Source organism: Sinohyriopsis cumingii, unplaced genomic scaffold, assembly GCF_028554795.1.
Source record: "Sinohyriopsis cumingii isolate HCF-2022 unplaced genomic scaffold, ASM2855479v2 utg001110l, whole genome shotgun sequence".
Taxonomy (NCBI): domain Eukaryota; kingdom Metazoa; phylum Mollusca; class Bivalvia; order Unionida; family Unionidae; genus Sinohyriopsis; species Sinohyriopsis cumingii.
In genome coordinates this window covers 1,069,595-1,088,746 of record NW_028315961.1, presented here as the reverse complement: position 1 = coordinate 1,088,746, position 19,152 = coordinate 1,069,595, and the positions used below count along the sequence as shown (strand labels likewise).

Below are 19,152 nucleotides of genomic sequence, written 5' to 3'. Positions count from 1 at the left end.
TAGAGATGATAATGTTAATGATGTGGATGAGTTCACTGAGTAACAAATGCAGTTTTCAAAAAGCAAACAAATGTGAACTTATTGTTTTCAATGTCCACAATAAATGTGAGAGATGCAGTTTTGAATATACCATTATGATCTTTTGAAGAGTTATTTAGGAGAAATATTCATAACTTTTTGTGAATAGAATGGTTCAGACTTATGAGCAGTGCTCTCTAGCATCTCTAGCAATATCATAGAAAAGCATATTGAGTTCAGAGGCCACTAATAGGGCCAACATTTTATCAAACAATTTAAACAGGGAAATTTTCAAAGCAGCTACTGTGTGATAGCTAGCAGAAATATAACATCTTCATCATCTTAGCTTCTTGGCTTTCTGGCTTTTAGTTTCCTACCAAAACATTTTACGTTTGACTGACTTGTAAAATGATGTGTCTCTGATAGATATGCAATAGCCCTTGGCTTCAATATGTTTTTCTATTCCATTATGTTCTTTGCTTTTTTTTATGCTAGAGAGCATTTATCATCGTCTTTCATTTCACTGAATTGACCCAATAATCCAGCCCCTCATAATCAGAAAAGTAGAATTGAGTTGGATCAGCATAGAGACAAATTCCATGCACAATCATTCACAATATGACTCTAAATTCCAATTTTAGTAGATAAAAATGACAATTCATTTTTAAACCGATTTAGAGTGTGCGACTAAGTTAAAAGGTTGCTGGGTGTGGAGCTGTGTGTGCATGAATACTGTTAATGTGTATTGATGAATATATGGTTGTGAATTTATTTTGGAATAAAGCTTAAATTCAATTACATTGCTTTTGTAATATCTTTTATTGTTAAACTTTAGGTAGTTAAATAAAATGAGCATATAATAAAAATGTTACTGCATTTGTGGGGGAAAACATGAACTTGTTTTTTCTGCTAAATACAGTACTCTGTATGGTCATGCAGTATTTTGCATAAAAACTCATTCATAATTCCTCACAAATGCAGTAACCTGTAATTGCCATGCATAGAACTAATTTCCCATATTCCAGCTTTATTAAATAAAGTATTGCTGTTGTATAGCTTGCTGATGTAATCCAACAATCCCAATATATTTAATTCCAGGTATACCTTTAGAGCTAAATGGAAGGTAAGTTGAAATATTTAACCATTGTGTAATAGTGCACAATAATATGTCCAGCAATTACAATTAGAAATAAACAAGATCTCAGAAAGTGAAATTGTCAGGAGTGTCAAAATGCAGTCATGAGATGACAGATTTAGCATGCATGAGTTACTGCATCAATCTGGCAGCAGTTTTGGTACTATTAACATACTATGGACCTTGATAATGTCTGTTCAGAGTCTATTCATGATAGTGACTATGTCAATAAATCTATCATGTATAATATACATAGTCATCTCTGACATGCAAATGCTACTTGATAATAGTAACAACTTTAACAAACAGTAAACTGTTCCATTTTCCACTGGCCTAGTTATATTAGCACTTTTGCAGAAAAAATATTGCAGTGTGTCATATCCATCTTTTCATGTGTCCATCATCTGTTCATCTGTCTGCTAATAGTTCCCATGTATGCTGAATGCTGTCTAAAATGACTGATTTTTTTTTAAAATTATATTGTATATGATGTTTCACAATGATGAAGAAATAACATTAAACATTTTTAACCTTGATACAGACACCAAGAGGAGAGAGTTAATGTCAGAATTCATTTTATTGGTAAAATGTACTTTTCTTGTAATATTAACTCCATTTATACTAATTGAGAAGAAATGTTCATATTTGGTATTGTGTTTTGAATTGGGTGGGGTTACATAGCAGTGACATGTGGATATTTATGATGGCTTTTCTCTGAAGTTCACAGTTTAGCTACTTTTCATTTTTTATTATGTTATAACACATTTGGGATCCAGTGAAATGTGTACTTCCCATGTGCTGAATAGTGTTCTCTTTTGTGCAGAGTGAAAAGATGTGGTCAGCTTTCTGACTTGACTGTAGTCAAATGCTATAAGAAATATCCATATCTACTAGTTATTTTTGGAAAGGAGTTGTTCTTTACCTGTACTGTGGAATTATTTTAGTATGATACACAGTATCATAGATTGTGGATTTGTCAGAAGACTAAAAGCATGTACCTTCATACACTGAATTTATTTCAGGTCCAGTTTTGGGTAGCCATTTACAAGGTATCAATCAAAAGTGTAACAGTCATATTAAAAACATTTTCCAAAATTCAGTTCAAATTTATCTTCTTTGGTAGAGACAATAACTCTGGATTAATAGGCTAATAAATCAAAGCCTGCTAAAAAAACTGCTATGTTAACCTGATGAGTAGAAGGAAAGAATTTTCCCCATTAGAAAGTTTGATGCACTCCAACGACTTGATATTTAGTAACCCTTAAAAAATGTCATGTTTGTAACACACAAGCATGATTTGTCCTCAGTGATCTCATGTCAGTTTTAACTGGAATCAAAAGGATTCAAGCAACACATGGGACTGAATTTGAATGAAAATGAGTGCAAGTTGTAAGATGAGAAGAATGCATTCAGATAGAATGAGGATTTCCCTGAAAGTAATTATCAGGATTAAGTCAGTGACAGTGGCAGAAGCCAAGGTGATCTACACACATACATTTGATAAAACCAGGATCTCAAACATGTAGATTTTCAAATTTTGATCAGTAGATTTGCTTCTAAACCTTCATTACATTTTTTTATCGACATACATTTTACATTCTTCAAATGGATTACAAATGGAAATGGAAGAGTTGTTTATCTTATAGTTCGATGCAAAGATTTTATAATAGCATTCAATAGCATTTTTGGTTTCCTTCACAAGATCACTCTCTGGTGAACATTGATGACATTATATGTGATTATTAAGCTTCACACTTAACTTCGCTCTTAATAGTTCTTTGGTCCAGATTTCCCCTTGAATATACTGTATTTACCATATATGTTGTGATACCATACATGTTGGGACACCATAAATTAATTTTGAAAGTATTCTTTTGTGCACTATTTGTTCTGGGACACACCGTTTTGTTTAGTGTAAAGTTCTGGGACACAGTTAAATTGTATGAAAATTACACTACAACTGAAATATTATTTTAAAAAATATAAAACAGTGCATTTGAGATAAAACTCTTTAATCCACTGCAGCATCATCTCATCAACACAACCCTTCTCCTGCACATATATAATCCATTCTTTTCGTACATTAATTTTTTTTTGTTGCTCTCTCATGCTGTAACAAATTATCATTAGAGGCAACACATCATCCGAAGTGGAAACTGCAAAGACTAAAGTCAGACTTTTTAATCTGCACCAGTCTTGCTAATTCTCACACTTTTGACCCCCATCTTATCATCAGTCCATTCAGGAATGAGATCAAAGTACACTAGAATTTCATATGTATTAATGATCATGTTGATGGTGAAATCATCATCTTCTCTTTAGACCTTCACGAGTTCATCAAATGATTTTATTTTCTCCATATCTTCTGGGCAGCACTTAGTCATCTTTGTCCATGCACAAAGCACCATATTGTGTCACTTTAAAAATTGTTCCATTGTTTCAGTTTATTTCAAAAGTTCCCTGAATACCGGTGGAAAGGAACTACAGATAGCTTCAATGTCTTGGCCATCTTGGCCATATTAAAAAAAAAAATCAGCACATTTAAAAGAATCCAAAGTTGTTGTCCAAGGTCAGCTTGCTTTGTAATAATATAACAATTGCATTGATATCCTTTGAAGAAAAAAAACCCGGCTTCAATGTATCCAAAGTCAGCTTTTGAGGTGGGCTTGCTTTGTAATAAAAATAAACTTTGTCTTTGATGTCCTGTCAGTAAGTTCAAACAATGAGTTTACTGCTCGCTGTCAGTTGTGTTTGTTCACCACCCATGCTTCTATTTGTTTGGCATGTTTGGGCAGAATTTTTATTTTCTTCAAATTATTGAATTCAAGTGATTATTTTCTCTGGAAATACAAAAGTACTCTGATACAATTCTTGGACAAAGACATTCATTGCAATTTATATGGATTTCAAAACTGGAATAATATTTTATGTGATTCAACAAGGGACTGTTGACACATCAGTACAATGCTGACTATTACACATTATTGCCTTCCAGCTTGAATTTTATTGGGATTTGAACTGAGATTCACTTACAACTTTTCATTGATAGGACTTGTGTTTTTTAATTCTTGATTATTTTTGGATTTAATTCGTAAAACCATAGGTTTATTTTTCTCATTTCTCACTTTGTATTCTAGGGAAATAAATTATTTGTTAAATTTTACAATGCTTGTTGTCTTCACTCTTTTCTGTTACTTATTTTTAAAGCATAGACTCATAACAGGTGAAACAGACAAGGACATTTTTGGGACTTAGTATTCTTTGGATTTACCTTGAATTCGAGTAAAGACTTCTGGATTTTAAAACAGTGATTTTTCTGTGGTGGTAGCACATGAGCATTATATTTTTTATTCAGAATAAATTTGAAGCATATACAGATTGCCTGAAATTGATAGAGAAGATTGTGAATTCATACATACTGCAAGTTAGTTATTATTCTTCCACTTTGTATTTTGGGAACTAAATTTATAATGAAAATTATGCAAGACTTATTGAGTTTGTTCTTTCTTGTTATAAAGTCTAAGCACCTAGGATGTAATAGTGCTAAATTTGATTTTTTTTTTTTGCATCAGCAAGTTACATTTATACTGTATTCTAATGGCATCATTTTATTAAGTGAAAAACATAACACTAGATCAGCATTTACTCAGACTCACCTTGTAAATTTGTGACTTATACAAGGTTTGTATGGATTTATATCTTTAGAGTTTTATATATGTATGAGGTTGATAGATGTAAATGAGTGCATTAACTGTTAATAAAATGATATGCATACATTAGTAAAATTATGTGATATTCACTTCCAGGTCTGACAAAATAAATGACAGTGAAAGTGGTAAGTATATTTTTTGTCTTTCTAAATTGCCTTAGTAGATAATGAGACACATTTTTTCTAAGATAAATCCCTGAGTAGGATGCTGCATGGTCATTAAAAGTGTACCAGCTGTACATGAGTGGTAATTAGTCTGTTTTCTGATGAATATGTCTGACATTAATTTCATATACAAACATAAAAGCTATCCATCAGGCTTGTCTAATACAGCCTTGCAATAAATTCATTTCCATTACAAATATCTCTCAGTCTTTATGTATGTATGTATGTATGTATGTACATGTACATATGTATGTATGTATGAGTCTGTGATCCTAAACTAAGTAATAGAAAGAATGTATGTGTGTTTTGTGTATTTTAAATGTAGCTTTAACAATTTGAGACAAATCAATACATTGTCTGTAGTGTGTGGCAGCTTATAGTGATGTCTAGAACTGGGGCAACAAGTAGCAGACATGTAACATCATGTTCCACCCAGACATACTATCCTGACACCAGACCAACCAGTCTTAACACTAGCCTCTTAATGCTGAGCGCCAAGCAAGGAAGCTGTTAGTACTATGTTTATGTCTTTGGTATGAATTGGTGGGGGTTCAAACCTGCAACCTCCTGCATTAGAGGCAGACACTCTAACCACTAAGGCCACTGGAGTGGTGTAACAGGATTTAGCAAAACCAACAAGTTTAGTAAACTTTGATAATAATATAATTATTCTAGTTACAATATATACATGAAATTAAGACAGTACCTTGTTTTGCTTCAAGGGTTTCTTTTTTTTCTCTCTTTATCAGAACTGTCTTCTTACACCCATGGTTATGTGTATGTCATAAAGCAGGTCGGCAACCTATGGCATGCATAATGCAAGGTTGCATGTCAAGAGGTTTTGTGTGGCATACAAAGAGCATTCAAAAATCTCGATGTTAACAATGTTACTCTGTTACTGGTGGCAAACGTTCATTCATTTTGCAATTAATCTGGAAAAAATGGCACACTATGTAAACTAGGCTGCTGACCCCTGTGATAGAATCTCAACAATACATCCCTACGATAATCTTTATGAGGGCTTTGCTCACTCCAGAAGTCATGACCTTTTTGCCTCACACAGAAAAATGGACTGCCAGATTTTGCAGTGTAAAAGCATGAGACTTCTCTTGTGAAACACACCTGAAACGATTAACTACAGGCAGTACTCAGGTTTACCTAACCACCAGGGTCTGGACAATTCTACATTATTCCTGCTTCCCCTAATATACCAATCTCTGCAAAGTTTAAATTTGTGAAGGATATTTCAACAAGTACAAATGCTGTTTCTGCAGCTTTTCAATAAACAAAACCCAATCTTCACCCTTTGTCCAGTTTTGTCTGACATAGTTATCAAACAGAGCCTCATTGATAAAAATATAATTGATCAAGTCCCAACCAAATGCACTTAAAAACTAGCATCCTTAAACATGTCACAGATCTAACATGTTACCAATTTGCATGCATAATACCTTCTCACTTGAGTAATAATTAGTCTGAAAATATATATAATCTACAAATCATTCACGTGTTCAGGATGATGATTTCCCAGAAATCAATAGGACTCACAACAATTTATATGTACCAGGACAATAGCAACTGATAAATAGACTTACCAAGTTGAAGTTTAACTGTAATTTCATGAACACTATAAGTGCCTTAGTGATCACATGAGATGACATTGGTCACGTGGTTGATCATTTTTGAGAAGAAAAAGAAATGGAAGTCCCAGTATTTTATTGGGTGGGCATGTGATTACTAACGCTGAGACAATTAAACTGATGCCAGTACTTAATTATTTTGCATTGAAAAAAAACAAAATAATGAAAACTTGAAGAATTTAATTTGTAGGGCTATTAAAGCTTATTAAATGTTTATTATGTGTTGTCTTTTAGAACAAGTTTGTTTATCACTTCTTCTCCTAACTATCCAGACAAATGCCATCAAACTTTCATCCATAATAAAGCTGGTCCTAATTAAAAAAATGGTGCGTCATGGACAGCCATCTTCAAAATTTGATTGATCTTTTTCTGAATGGATGGTATATCATCATGGAGATTTCTCTGAAAGACTTCTTATGATGCCTAGTTGTTCCTACCTCGAAAATCCTAGTGTTAATACTTTTTCTGAAGGGATGACTAGATCAGTTATATGATCACAAGTTTTTCAACAGTTGAATTTTTAAGGTACTAACTAGTTGTTCTCAATGACAATGGTGCCAATAGTATATAAAATTTTGCATTACAGTAGATTGACAAGGAGTTCTCACCAAAAGACTTAAATGATGTCTACTTAATCATATATGAAAATAGTGCCAATATGACATCCATTATGTCCGCGAAAGCAGCTAATTTAATAGTCTTATAGCTGAAGAATATCAGAGATGGTTTCAACAATCAGCAGTTAAAACTAAGAAATGGCCTTTATCTTGAATTGCTGGGTATTAATCTCTGCCCAGCATCAGTCCTTTTGAAGAACTTCTACTTGCCATATTCCCAGACAGTGTTGGGGCCTTTTTGGACTCAAAATTGGTTTTGTGACATCCCAGGTGGGATCAGTGCATGTGACTTAGAAAATGTTGTTGTCTAATGGAGATTAAGTTATATTTTCATATAAAACTGTATATAATTTTTGGAAATTCGAATGAGATAAAAAGAAAATGCCATGTTTCAATTTAAGCATTTAATATACTTCAACACCAAAAGACCAGGTAGACATTGTTCATTATCAACACACACATGTACACACATTTGCACACTCACATAAACACTACCACAAAGACATTTAAAAAATACACCAAGTTTCTGTCTTTAAAAGCATTATATTGTTGAATATTTTCCTGATTAGGTGGAGTCTCTGCTGCTCTCAATAGTTTGGGGTGTGTGGGGTGAAGGTACTACAAATGTAAATTGTGTTGACCTTGGCACTGATTTGAGACTGGATGGTATTGCTGGGCATCTTTCCCAAAGATCTTGTTTATTTTTTTTAGCATAGAAAATGTTATTTGTAAATCATTATTGCTTTGAGGGTGTGGCAGTGTCATATTCTAGGTGGTGTTGCTGTGTTGTACACTCTAAAATGCTTAATGTCAATATAGTGTTTGCAGTGTATGTGAAAGAAAACTAAAATTCTTGTCTTTTCTAATGCACTTCATAAAGTCAGACTCCTTGCAGGAGTTCTGAAATTTCATTTGGCTCAGCTGTGCTTATCTTGCAGATAAGCTTAGATTTATGTGAAACAGCTGCATTTTGACATTTGCCTTAGAATATTATCCACACTGCATGGTACATTATTCTAACTACCGAAATAATCATTTTTACATTTTATATACAGTAAAATCCAGCTTCAAAGAAATATTGTAGCCAATCACAAACTTGCCAATAATCTATATTAATTATGGCTTAAACATTATCATTAAAGGCACTGATGTGTAAAAACGTTTGTTTTTAACGTCAATCACAGTGATTGTACCTTACTCAAACCCGTTGGGTTGTTCCACTTAATGGACATGACCTGTTCAAATTAGTCTAATAGGCTCTCCCACAGCACCGCTCCGGTGGCCTAGTGGTTAGAGCGTCCACCTCGGATGCAAAAGGTCGTGGGTTCGATCCCCGGCCGAGTCATACCAAAGACTTACAAAACGGTACTAACAGCTGCCTCGCTTGGCACTCAGCATTAAGAGGTTAGTGATAGGACTGGTCGGCCCGGTATCAGGATAATGTGACTGGGTGGGACATCATGCTACATGTCAGCGGCATGATGCCCCAGTGCTAGACATCACTATAAACTGCCACATTGCAGACATTGTAGCGATATGACTGAAAAATTGTTAAAGCTACGTTAAAAATCCAAATCACATCACATCACAACACAGCTCCCACAGCATTGTTGAAAGGACTTTACATGGCATTATCGAAGAGCTATTTTCAGCCAATTCAGTAATCTGTGAAATTTTGGTTGCATATCTCTGATGGCCTTACTTTTTAATTGATTCTAAGATTCTCAATTGTATAAAATACACTGAGGACAGTTTTACTTCACAGAATACTGTTTATACAGACTGCATGTTTCAGACGTACTGTGATGGTCAAAAATCTCTCCCTTTTTTCTCCCATGATTATTGAAAATCATGCTTTTGGAAACAAATCCATATCATAGGGATTTTGAGTCAGATATTGGGTTTCTCATGTGACACATTGTGTTATTGCAGATATGGGAATTCTATTTTCAAAACAAAAAATAATTTTAACAATTATATATGCAGAGTTTAAGAATTTTCGTGTGTGTGGCTTCTGTAGAATTCTGATGGATGATTTAAGAGCCATGCATCCTTCTTTAAGAATCCCAATATACAGCACTAGACAACACTTTTTTCTTATCATATATTGTTATGTATATTTATACTTTTCATAACTCCAGGTACATGTTTTTTTCTAATTATTGTACTTTTTATTCATGATTCTAGATTGTATCTATAGCTGGATTTGGTATACATGCATAGAGTCTGGTTCATCTCAATATCTGCTCCAGAAACTTCAAAAAGTTCAAAACACAGCTGCTTGAATCATACTTAGAGTACCATGATCAGAGCACACCTCCCCGCTGCTCTGTACCCTACGCTGGCAATCCAATCGATCCAGAATCAAACACAAAATTTGTTCTCTGTGCTACGTTTCACTGTTGGACTCTAGTCCAACATACCTATCTGACCTCTCCCATGTGTACACACCAGCAAGATACTTACGCTTCTCTTCTGACAATCTTATACTCATTATTCCCACTATGAAAACAAAGTCATATGGACAGCATTCTTTTGCATACCAGGGCCCAGCAACATGGAATGAATTGCCCACTGAACTTAGACACAAAGACACAGTGATCACATTCAAGACTGCTCTCAAAACTCACTTATTTCGACTGCAAGAACAAACTTAAAGACCTAATAATGTTTCCTACCTTAAATATTCTCAGCATGCTTTTTAATGTTTTCTAGTTTCATGGTGTTTTGTTTTTGTAATAATATTATTATATGTTTTTTATCTTATAGGTTTTGTCTAATTTTGTAAAGCACTTAGAGCTTCTAAAGATTAGGCACTATACAAAGTCCTCATTATTATTATTATTATTATTATACATGTTGACAGTTAGCAATAATAATCATAATAATAAAACTTAAAATCGCACCTTTAGGGATAGTTTCTCACTGACAGCTGGGATATGGAAGTTTCAACAAGAATTCTGTGGATTCCCATTGGTTGTGTGAGGTCATGTGAATATACTGGTTGTAAATCAATAGTGTATGCTGTCACATGTAGTCTATTGTGAACTAGTCACAATATATAGTGTGTTTAAGGAGAGAATGAAGCATTCAGTTTCATTCCAATTGTGGAGTCCTTCACACTGTTTATGTTCCTGTTATGATTCTGCAGATGTATTTTGCATGATGTACTTAGATAAATTTTTTTAAAGAAAAGCATTTGTCTGGCCTGTTCAGTGGTGATAGAAAGTGTCCATTATTTGGACAGTAATATTATTCTGGAACTGTTATAATTATTCAGAAGAATTCCGGATAATGCCATCTTGACAGTCCACAATTTTTGGAGGACCAGTACATTTCCAGTATTGAAATCATAAGGGTTTTTTCCTTCATTTAGGAGTTTCATCAACCTTTTAAGGGCTAATTTGGATTTCACTTCATTATACTGTAAGTTCCTCTCACTCTTTTAATTGTATTACTTGAATAATTAAATTATTTAAGTTTTACAAATCTTGTTGGGTTTGCTTCTTTTTTGTTAAGTTTGTGACCATAGAGTCATAACCATATGTATGTATGTATGTATGTATGTATGTATGTATAACCATTCATTATTGTACATTTGTTACTATAACTGATAAGTCTTGTAATTTAAACCAAACTAAGTGAAAGAATTGAGAATAACTTAAGTGTATAAATACCTAAAATGTTAATCTAAATTATACTATCAGTTTCTCACTAATCCGGAAACTGTTCCTAGGTATTCCAAATGAAGGTTCTAAAGTATTTATATATCCCTGTGATTGCACCATTGAATTATTATAATTATTAATAAAAATGTTTTTACTTAAGTGTAATCCAGTGAACATAAATCCTTGAATAAATTCATATAATCGTCAAAGTACTGACACATTAAATTAAATGCAACAAACAAGCTAAATCATCTTCAATGACTCTTACAAAATCTGCATCTATCTTCAAGAATGAATATGTGGTGTGTGTATTCTCATTACAGTATATTGTCTCATTATATACTTCAAATAAATAAAATCTGGTTCACTAGAATATCCTGGAACAATTAAATTGTATTATTGTTTTTCAAACTATCTTGGTCGTCAGGGTACTTTTTTATTTATTATCCTATCAATGACTTGGTGTTCATGATATTTTCCACAGTACATGTACAATCTAGAATCATGTTATATTGACATGATCTTAATTCAGATAAATCGTGACATACTTGACTGACATAGTTGTTGATTTGACCTTAGCAATCGGCCTTGACTTCTGAATGAGACTCTTACAGTGAAGTGTGCATATACTTTACTATAGTGCTAGCAAGCCACTATTTTAAAAAAATTAAAATATTAGTGTCATAGAACCAAATGACTTAAATAAAAACTATTTTATAATTTGAAAGATGATAAAGAGATCTGTAACACCTTCCTCGTTAAAGAGAAGAAAGATTTATACCATTAAACTGTCTTCAATCAAAATCTCATATATATATAATTAATATTGCACAAGAATATTAATGATATAACCGTGTGTGCAAAACAGTGATACCATACTTCTTTGCATGTGAAAATGAACCTGCAATCAAATTTTGTTTCACTTGATGTGCCTGACTTCCATTTTATATGATTGTAACACCAGACTCCATCTTTGATTCTTATTCTTTTATTTATTAATGAAATTGAGAGGGTTGTGATTGCAGAAGACAACAGTTGGAGAAAGAGCTGCCGTAACATACACCTCAAATTTTTTCAAAGCCATCATCAAACCCAAACACTCATTCTCTATTGTGGGATAATTTCTTTGGTTCATATTCAGTTTTCTTAAACACTGGGTGAACTACATCATTAATGTCTTCCTGTAATAGTACTCCACCAATCCTATGTCACTTGAATCTAGAAACATTTTGTTGTTGTTGTTGTTGTGAGGTTTAATGCCATTTTTCAGCACACAATAGGCTATACATGGAGGCCAGTATTAATGATGGAAAAAGAACCCTGGAAAACCCCGGTAAGAACCACCGACCCATGAGAAGCTACTGGCAAGCTTTCTCACATACCTACATTGGCTGAATCAGACAGAGGTGAGATGGCAGTGAACCATAATGGAGAGCGCTTTAGGCCACTCAGCCACTTTTTTGTTAGTGTTGGGATATTTGGAAATAAGTATTGATATTCTTTTAGTAGTTGTTTCAGTTTGTTTATCTCTTGTGGCAGCAGAAGCAAAAGTGTCTGGTCCAGATTATCCAAATTTCAAAATTGCGAAAATTAGTCACTTCAGGTTACCACTATCTGATTTTTCATCTTTGTTCAAATGTTGTGTGTATGGAATAAGTACTACTAAATTAAGTGGATAATGTATGTGGCTATCTGTCAGCATTCTCTTAACCGATTACTATAACAAAATTATTTCTATCTTGCCACCCAGGAGCATGAATTTTGTATATTAAGTCACTCACTTTCTTCCTAACTTTATACAGGTCAAAATACAAACACTAGAGAATCTCAGATAGATTCTTTGAACAAGAAACAACAACTGAACAAATTTATCTGCTTCTTTTCCTATTTCTCTGTAAAGCCAAAATGTGTAAATCAGTTTTTAGCAAAGCTACAACTAAGGTCTGTTTTAATATTCCTCAAAGGAATAGCTTTAAGGAAATTTGTGGACACACATAATCATCAACAAATATTCTTTGCCTAACTTTGTCTTAGGTAAAGGGCCGACAGAATATATCATTATTCTACTAAATAGTTTGTCAAATGCAGGAATAGGTGACAAATGATGTTTGTTTATCTTCTGATTGCATTTTCCAACCATTTCACAAATATGATAAGATTACAAATTTCTCACTAATATGGAAACTTTCCCAAATTATTCTGAGTGAAGGTTCTAAAGTGCTTATGTGCTACAGTGCTTGCAACAATGAATTATCAGTTATTAATCCAAATGTTTTTATTTTAATGTAATACAGTGAACATAGAATGTCAATGAAGACCTTGAATAAATTCACATAATCCTCAAAGTACTGACTGTTTAAATTAAAGATTTTCCACTCATTTAAATTCAACAATCGAATCAGTTCTTTTCAATGACTTACAAAAGCTGCGTATAGCTTCAAGAATGAATATATGGTACATGTAGTATCATTATATAGTCTCAACTATACTCTTCAAGTAAAAAAATCTGATTTGCTAGAAAATCAGTGAACAATTAAATCATATTATTCCCTTTCAAAATACCTTGGTCATCATTGTACTGTTTTATTTATTATCTAATGAATATTTATGGCACTCGTGATAATTCCACAGAACAAATATACAGGATAGGTAATTATTAGTATTTGTTTGATCCATCTCTCATATATTATGAAAGACTCAAAACCCAACTGCATTGTATGATCATCAGCATTGGCCTCAAGTATTGTATTGTGATACATAGAATTGAAACAAATATGAACATTTACTTGTAGCATGTAAATATTTTCAAAAGGTACATTTTTATTCTTCAATTGAGAGACTAAAGAATATTTTGTTTTTGGTACATGGAATTTTCTGTACTTCTTAACCGTTCTTTTCCAATCAGTATATTAGCTAAAGTTTCAATGTCAATGTAAAAATTATATTTGTTATTGCTTTAAGAGATGTATAATAAATACATTTATTGATCTATGACCCAAAACAAGTTTTGAAACAACATTTCTTACAGGTCTTTGATCACTCTGATGACCATGTTAGTGAGATGGGATTTTGCTTCTTAGATAATTGTTCTTCTCACTAATAATTTGAAGAAAATAATATATCATTAGTACTTTATCTGTAGATATTAACATGTTTATTTCAGTAAAATAAAAAGCAGACATTGAACCTGTTTATAATTTGACTGAAGATGATTACATTGTTTCTACTCTGTAAAACTTCATCACCATCTTCTTATTATGCTTTTCTCAGTCAAAGTAGTTTAAAAATTAGTTGCTGCTTCAGTCCAAACTGTGCATCATGGAAAGTAACAGGCACTGTTTCAGATTATTTTGTTACTTAAGCTTGATGTACTTGCATCTCGGATAAAACTATCCTTTACATTTTGCTTAGGAAGACAACTATTGGTGCTGAACGTTACCTGACCGGAAATGTCAATTGGTGGTATATAAAACGAGAAATTTCACAGTAAAGAAGAATAATTATTAATAAAGCTACAGAAGTTTTGAATGCATGTTGGTGTCTTCAGAATTTACCTGGTCAAGGTTGATATCTACAGTTTTGTACATATTAAGGTGCCCTATAATATATGTATTATTATTATTATTAAATCATATGTAAAAACAAAATCTCCTTTGCAAAACTGATGACTTAAAGCATGTTTTATGAGTATCAATTTTGCTAGACTGCACATAAATGTAATTGTTTATTTCAATAGGGTTGGTGGACAATCCTGTGTATGAATCCTCAGGCCCAAGATTTGGTCCATCAACTGGTAAAGATAATGCAGTGGTCAAGTCCAAGAAAAAGGGCACATTAGAAGAAGACCCTAGTAAATTGTATGCTCAGGTGGACAAGACAATTAAAAGTAAGAAGAAAGGTAAGTGGTCTTTCATAAAAGCATATGGATCATTCTAAAATGGAACCAAAATGACAATTTCTTGTTGATTAAGCCAACAGCATTACTTTTCATCCCTAAGAAAATATCAAAAATGGCCCATGTGTTTTTAATGCAAAGAAAATTTAGATCAGAAATGCTTATTGAAACCTTGAAATAACACTCATTTTATCACTGAAAATGGTTGTTGCTACCCAATATTTTTTTAATCAACATCAAAATTTGCAGGCTTTAATAAGAAATCACTGTTAGATTATTAGATTTTATTGAAAGAATATTCCTTAATGCACTCTAAGTAATAATATTTAGCAAAATAGGAATCAATGAAAAGTTCTGGTAAATGCTAGTAGGTGGAAACAAATAAAGAAATAAACGCCAATTAAATATATCTTGGCAGGTAAAATTTGGGTTTTAATATTTAATTCTGTTTCAGTGTAAACTGTAAAATTATGGCATGTTATCTTCAGTTAAAATATGAAACGAGTTAGTTGAAAATAACAATAATATCTCTGAGCAGTTCAGTGAGATCCTATTTAAATAAGTGCCAATTGTATTTTGATCTATTGGGGAAGGTTCATTGCATTAAAAATTTAGAATAAAATATACCTGCGTTATTTTATCACAATAACATATCTTATATATGAAATAAATTAAGAGAGATACATCATCATTAAAGTATACATTTATAAATCAGTAATGCACCGTACAGTTTGTAAATTCGATCATGGAGTGTATTAAGGAGTCCAGGAAAAAGCTTATTCTGTGAATTAAATCCTTGTATCATAGATAGGATTCATAATGGTGAAGTGAAATCAAAAGTTTGTAGCAAACTCAGGATTGCCAAGTCAACACTCAAAGGTTGGCTAAAGGGTCAACATAAGTTACCTGAGTACTTGAATGATGTTGATTCTGATAATGGGTTCAAATGAAAATGGGCCCAGGCAGAGAAAATGGCAAAATGTTAGGATAATAATGTTTGATAGCTAGCCATGGATGACTTAAGAGATTCAGGTGCTGACATGCAATAAACAAAATTTGTTGCTGGGTGACATTCTTATTAAATCAGATTGTGAAACAGTATTTGCAAAGTTTGTCATAGACTGCAAATACTATTATGTTCCCATTTGAATTTTTTTCTTTCATAAATTTCTTTTAGATGCATTAGATTCAGCCTTTGTGAATTTTTTGTGTTCCACTGATACTAGATCAAGTTATCAATCGCTTGGCCTATCTAGTGAAAGAACAGTTAAAAAACATGAAAACAACATAAGTTTTAACATTGTTGTTTCTTGAAATGAATGTTGATCTTTTCACAAAAAGAAGTCACGTTTAATTTTGAATGAACTTTAAAAATAGAATGTATCCATTTAAATACAACAGGCAGTGATATAATGCTCAGTGAGTTTTATTGGTACAAATGTTAAGTTTATGAAAACCATGTGGAATAATGCTTTTAACAACTGATTCAATATACCGTTTGTTCATCCTGAGATAAAAGGAAATTTATGAAGAACAGCAAACAACCCCATTATTTAGAGATATTTATTCATAGTTAATTTCAACATGATTATAAAATGAGCATTCAACAATGTAACCTGCTACGTACCCCCCCCACTACCTTCATTAGCAATATTTTTTCAGAATTTTAGAATGAAAATATAATGTTTTCTGCATAATTCAAGTTTGCGAAATAAAAATGAACCATCTTCACAATATCTTTTTAGATAAATTCACAGTAACCATTCCAATACAGGCACCATCCACAATTTTTAATATAAGTCTTTGTGATCCTTTTTTTTTTCCTGCAAGATTTTGATCTCATTTTATTTCAAGCTGAAATTTTGATATTTCTTACCTATGGTGATATACAAATTTGTGTGAACATTAAGCTATTAGAATAAATATACATTTTCCAATGTTCCATGTACATCTGATGCCTTTTTCTTTCCTTTTATCATGTGCACTCCTAACATGTTGGCATGAATTGTTATGTTCTTGTGTCATATGCATGTTTAAATTACATGTTGCTCTTACAGGATAATGTTATAATAATTTATGTGTAAAGGATTCAAAAATGAGCTCATCCATATTACATCTTTTCAAATAAATTCACAGGAAGCATTATCGACAATTTTTAATATTTACTTTTTGCATATTCTTGACCTTACCTTATTTCATGCTAAAATTTGCATATTTCTTGCATGTGGTTATATAGAAACATTTGTGAACATTCAGATATAAGTGTAAATTCACATTTTATTTTGTTTCAGGTACTTCGATTGCTTTTTGATGCCTTTTTTCAAAGCCCACCTCCCCATTCCGACATTTTTGCATGAAATACCATAATGATCAGTCACACACACATTGAAATTATTTGTTACTATGTTTACTACCATTTTTGCATTGCAGCAAATCATAGTTCTGTATTGTAAATTGTGGATGTTACAACTTTAAATTATAGATATCTTAAGTCTGAGATACTTTCCTAATAATTCTCACGAATTTTGAGCAGTATTATGCAGTTCATGAAATAGTGTTAACTGAAATGAAAGAGAGAGAAGGAACTTGCAGTGAGTTCTCAAGAAAATTTAGGATTATATATTTTTATTATAGAATAGCTACATATTGATTTTCTATAGCAGCAGAGGGGGCAAACAGACCATTTGTCTGAAGCGTCATTTGCTTAAAATATAAGCTTCTTCCAGAATAAAAAATAAGGTCACTGAACCAAAGCGTCTAACCTGACCGAAAGTTTTTATCGAAATTTGTTTACCCACCGGACATCTCATTGAGGTCCCGCCCCCTCTGCTGCTATAATTAAATCATCATCATATTAATAAATGCCACCGGCTAGTAAATCTCACACCGCTAGATTAGCTTGAGAGACACTAGAAGCAATAAAGAAATTTCTTCCCGTTAGAGATTCATTTAGAGAAAACCTACAAGCGCAGCAGGAAGCACAAGTTGAGTACGAATAAGACACTAAAAAGTTATTTAAACCCATCACTACAGCTGCTGAAAAAGCTGCAGTGGCTGCTGAAAAAGCTATATGGGGAGATATTAAGGAGGAGGATGAGAAGAGGAAAAAGGGTATTTTTGCAGTATTAGAACAAACCGCAGAACAAACTGAAAAAATAGCAGGAAGAACTAAAAAAATAAAAGGGATTTTACGAAAACTTCTAACTGATATAGTTGCTGCTCATCCTTTACCCGCCGGCGAAGAAATACTTGAAGGTATTAACAAAATTCGTACTGAAATAGGTGATATGAAAGATCGTGTACCAAAAACAGAAACAGAGCAAGCCAGGGCTAAAGTTTATATAAAAGATAAATTTACCAGAAAAAATATTAACGCCATAAAGGAAATTAAAGACGTAAATGAATTAGCTAAGTTTGCCGTGGAAAATTATGATCAGTGAGTCAGAGATTTAAAACCCGAGTTTGCCAATTATGCTATAAGTCGTGAAAACTGGTTCAAATGGATATATTGCATACACTATGGAGTTGATCAAGCTAGAGGTGTTGATACTAAATATGTTGCATTTACTAATGCAGTAGATAATTATTTTACAGGAATACAACAACAAGTGCAATTTTTCTCACCACAACAATCTTCGTCATCAGGAAAGTCAAAAATCCCTCGACCAGCGCAACAATCTCCTGAAGAAGAATTTCATGATGAAGTACCTGGAGTAACTGGAAGTGGTTTTCCTTTGGTCACTCAAGGAAGTGGTCTTATTACTTGTCCTAACAATATTCTTTCTGACGTAGAATAACTAGAAAAATACTGATTGGAGGAAAACGAGTTGGAAATAATTCTTCAGAAATAGTTAATGAAATATCTGATATTTGTCGAAGATTATTTACTGGCGGTATTATGGATCACAGCATTTATCGTTTCCTTATTGATGAAACTGATGATGATTATCACAGCGACTAAACAATTAATTAATCAGTATATAAAAATGATTATACACACTGCTCAACATGGACCAATAATGGTCAGGGTAGTAAACTCATGACTGCCAAAGTACAAAACAATTTACGGAGATGGACTTGGTGATGTTGTTCAGGGTCTATTTAGAAAGATGGCTCCAAAAGCAATACCGATTGCAAAACAATTAGGGATAAAGGCTATTGAGGCTGTTCATGATAAATTTCCTGTTTCTATTGGTAATCTTGCCAGTAAATCGTTTTTGACAGTCAAGGACAGATTATCTCAATTAGTATGAAAAAAGCCGCAACAACCAATAAAACTGGCCAGCACTGAAGTTATGCCTGCAA

General features: G+C 32.8%; 1 protein-coding gene across 1 annotated transcript in view; it reads left to right on the top strand.

Annotated features, from left to right (window-relative positions):
* Positions 1–19,152, top strand: part of LOC149772830 (nephrin-like) — a 130,656-nt gene that overhangs the window by 82,491 nt on the left and 29,013 nt on the right. The window contains exons 11-13 of the mRNA XM_089947230.1: positions 1,117–1,141; positions 4,960–5,003; positions 14,689–14,850. Of these exons, the coding sequence (XP_089803356.1) occupies positions 1,117–1,141; positions 4,960–5,003; positions 14,689–14,850 (231 nt within the window). The remainder of the gene's footprint in view (positions 1–1,116; positions 1,142–4,959; positions 5,004–14,688; positions 14,851–19,152) is intronic.